This window comes from Notothenia coriiceps, unplaced genomic scaffold (assembly GCF_000735185.1).
Source record: "Notothenia coriiceps isolate Sejong01 unplaced genomic scaffold, NC01 NC01_scaffold00037792, whole genome shotgun sequence".
NCBI classification, from domain to species: domain Eukaryota; kingdom Metazoa; phylum Chordata; class Actinopteri; order Perciformes; family Nototheniidae; genus Notothenia; species Notothenia coriiceps.
In genome coordinates, this window is record NW_011370493.1 from 1 (window position 1) to 3,805 (window position 3,805).

General features: G+C 37.6%; 1 protein-coding gene across 1 annotated transcript; it reads left to right on the forward strand.

Annotated features, from left to right (window-relative positions):
- The first annotated feature begins 857 nt into the window (after window positions 1–857).
- Window positions 858–2,801, forward strand: LOC104967812 (V-type proton ATPase subunit e 2-like). Its single transcript, XM_010797343.1, has 2 exons — window positions 858–1,065; window positions 2,737–2,801. Exons 1-2 carry the CDS (start codon window positions 962–964, stop codon window positions 2,786–2,788), a joined length of 156 nt encoding a protein of 51 aa, XP_010795645.1. The 5' UTR covers window positions 858–961; the 3' UTR covers window positions 2,789–2,801.
- The last annotated feature ends 1,004 nt before the right edge of the window (window positions 2,802–3,805 follow it).

The following is a 3,805-nucleotide window of genomic DNA, read 5'->3' on the forward strand; positions in this document are numbered from 1 at the left end:
GGTAGAATGTATTTAATACCTTTAGTTACTTTGTCAGATGTGGATGAATGATGTGAAATATAATCAAGTGTTAAATCAGACTTTAGTTCCACCTGGAGTAAATCCACAAGCTACCCTGCAGTATACAAAGTCATTCAAATTAGCTGCACCTTTACCAGCTTTGAGAACACTTTAATGATCAATCATTATAAAACATATCATATCTATTATTCTGAAATGGACAAATCTGCACAATGACTACTTTTACTGTCGCTACTTTCACTATATTTTGATGAGAATACTTTTCTACTTTTACTAAAGGAACATTTTGAATGCAGGACTTTTACTGTAACAGAGTACTCAGGTACAAGATCTGAGTACTTCTACTTTTACTCAAGTGCAAGATCTGAGTACTTCTACTTTTACTCAAGTGCAAGATCTGAGTACTTCTACTTTTACTCAAGTACAAGATCTGAATACTTCTACTTTTACTCAGGTACAAGATCTGAGTACTTCTACTTTTACTCAAGTGCAAGATCTGAGTACTTCTACTTTTACTCAAGTACAAGATCTGAGTACTTCTACTTTTACTCAAGTACAAGATCTGAGTAAAATACTGTCTTTTTGTCGAAACTGCTGGATTCTGAATTTAAATAGTTATATCATCTTCTTCCTGATATGTAAACACAGTATAGATCCACCTTTTTGGGATGAAGATGAAAAAAAAAAACATTTGCCTGCAACCTGCTGTCCACAAACATCGCTCCAATCCTTCTCCCTGTAATACAAATAGACATACAGCTGAACCAACCAGACTCCACCATCTCCCCGATCTCCACCAATCAGGGAGCGTTTAGGCTTAAGTGGGCGGGAACACCACAGAAGCGACTGGCAGTGTCAGCAGCCATTGATGCGCTTTATCTCCAGGAGGACATATCGACATTAATTCTTGTTAATTTGCTGTTTTCTGCGGACAGGAGCCATGGTGTCTCACTCTCTCGCGCTGCCGATGATCTGCTTCACCACGTTATGGGCGCTCGTGGGGGTCGTGGCTCCGTTTCTGGTGCCCAAAGGACCGAACCGGGGGTGGGTGGTCGAGCTGCCGTTCATTTGATGCAATTAACACCGACTAATAATGAGCGTTTTCTTTCATTATATACACACATATTTCATTTAAGATATTAGGAGTTTTTATTAGGATTCAAAATCAATGTTATCTTTGCATTAAGCTGCATGGCATCTTTATGAATACAGACAGTATGTGATGGAGGCCCTGCGCGTCATCCTGCATCCCATCATCCTCTCCTTCCACACAGTAAGGTTAAAGGGTCAATTCAGGGATAAATAAGCATCACAACATAATTTAGGGGGACATATTAAAAGAAAAATGTGTTATTGTTGAGGTTTAATATTGAACAAGTCAGAATTGTGAGGCTTGGTATATGTGTAAATAGCAGTGAGGTTGAAGCGGTTCACAAGCTATATGCAATCAAGCTAAGTGCTTTTTGTTCATTAATTCATCAGAAATGCTTCAACACTACTAAAGTATTCGATTTGATTTGATTTATTTCGAATGTGTAAAACAATAATACAACAAAATAATAATTAAATGAAACATGAGAATTATTGTATACAAACTAAAGCAGTGTCAAATTGATTAACAAAAATATTACTGACTTACAAATGATATATGAACAAATTACACATCCGAAAAGTAGACACATGATATAATGATAACATATATTCTTCTGTAAGCATTTCTGTTTTTTTAAATGACATGTATACATATTTTACCTAACTTTATTTATCTAGACACCCTTTGCATTATTTAATTAAACATTGGAAGAGAGGAAGGGGTGCTATGGATGCATGCCATGGGTTTCTCTTCCATTTCACTTATAATAACTATTTATAAATGTATGATACTAACCAATAAAATGTATTCAATTCTACAATTATCTTCATGTGTTTTGTTGCATTTTATATATTTTAATTTGGACTGCACCTGCTAAATGTCTTGTTAAAAAAATCATATTTGATAAAAAAAAGGTGTGTTTTAAGTTTTAAATGGCTCAAAAGACTTTAGTGAACATCTTCATTCATATAGAACAGGGGTGTCAAACTCAAGGCCCGGGGGCCAAATCCGTCCCGTGACTTCACTTCATGTGGCCCCACAAGAGCTTGCAAAAAATATAATGTGTTTATTATGGTTACATGCCGATTTACAGAAGCACGTTGCCTACAGTATGAACTACATTTCCCACAATGCATCTGAAATTGGACTTTTTCCTCAGAATTTGACTCTTCTTTCAAAATATTACTTTTTTTCAAAATGTCACTTCTTTTTTTGGATTTTGACTTTCTTTCCAGAATGTGGCTTTTCTTTTTAAATCATTTTGTGACATGCGCACTGAAGAGACTTGCAATTATTTGCCCTAAGCTTCTGCTTTCAGGCGTAGTTAATTATGAAGTTATTACCCTATCGAATAATAATCCAATGCAGAGGAAATAATGTAATATAATACTTTATTTTATATATATTATATATTTATATATGTATATTTATATAGTTACAACCGGCCCTTTGAGTGCAACCATAATGCTGATGAGGCCCGCGATGCAATTGAGTTTGACAGCCCTGATATAGACCCAATAACTGTAAGGTACCTGAAAGCATCATTACATTAACAGTGAGTGTCACATGACTGTGCACAGAGCTGCAGATATGTAACCCCCCCCTCTCTGTTTTCTTTGCAGTGTGATTGTCACCAGTCTCATCCTCACAGCCGTCTGCTGTTACCTGTTGTAAGTAAACACTCTTCTTCTTCTATGGTGTGAAGCGGCTGTCATTTTGCATGTTGCATGAGACTCTGCTATATTCACATACAGCTCTGATTACAATGAAACCTTAAAGAGGTCCTGTTCTGCTTTTTGGGGTTTTCCCTTTCCTGTAGTATGTTAAACGCCTCCATTCATCTCCTTTGTTTACTTTATTAACATTGTGACATCACTATGTAACACTCGCGCTCCTATTGGCTAGCGCTCCAACACATTGTACGTTATAGGCTAAGAGGCGGGACATCTCTAAGCGGTTGACCAATCACAACAGAGCCGGCCAGCTAACCAATTAGAGCAGACTGGGCTCTGGTTTCAGACAGAGGGTGAAAAGAAGTGCTGCAGCACAGGCAGGATGAGAACAATAAAGAGCTTTTTGAACTTTAAAGCATGGAGACATGTCCCAGTAGAGACACTACATACTAACATACACCTGAGCATCAGCAGGAGAGGACTCTTTAAAGTAGAGACACTACATACTGATATACACCTGAACATCAGCAGGAGAGGACTCTTTAAAGTAGAGACACTACATACTGATATACACCTGAACATCAGCAGGAGAGGACTCTTTAAAGTAGAGACACTACATACTGATATACACCTGAACATCAGCAGGAGAGGACTCTTTAAAGTAGAGACACTACATACTGATATACACCTGAACATCAGCAGGAGAGGACTCTTTAAAGTAGAGACACTACATACTGATATACACCTGAACATCAGCAGGAGAGGACTCTTTAAAGACACTACATACTGATATACACCTGAACATCAGCAGGAGAGGACTCTTTAAAGTAGAGACACTACATACTGATATACACCTGAACATCAGCAGGAGAGGACTCTTTAAAGTAGAGACACTACATACTGATATACACCTGAACATCAGCAGGAGAGGACTCTTTAAAGTAGAGACACTACATACTGATATACACCTGAAAATCAGCAGGAGAGGACTCTTTAAAGTAGAGACACTACCTACTGA

What these genes read in the sequence shown, in the direction of transcription:
- LOC104967812 (XM_010797343.1), top strand. Translation starts at nt 962, where the DNA reads ATGGTGTCTCACTCTCTCGCGCTGCCGATGATCTGCTTCACCACGTTA. An exon ending in CCCAAAGGACCGAACCGGGG is followed by an intron (nt 1,066 to 2,736) that starts GTGGGTGGTCGA and finishes TTTTCTTTGCAG; the next exon opens with TGTGATTGTCACCAGTCTCA.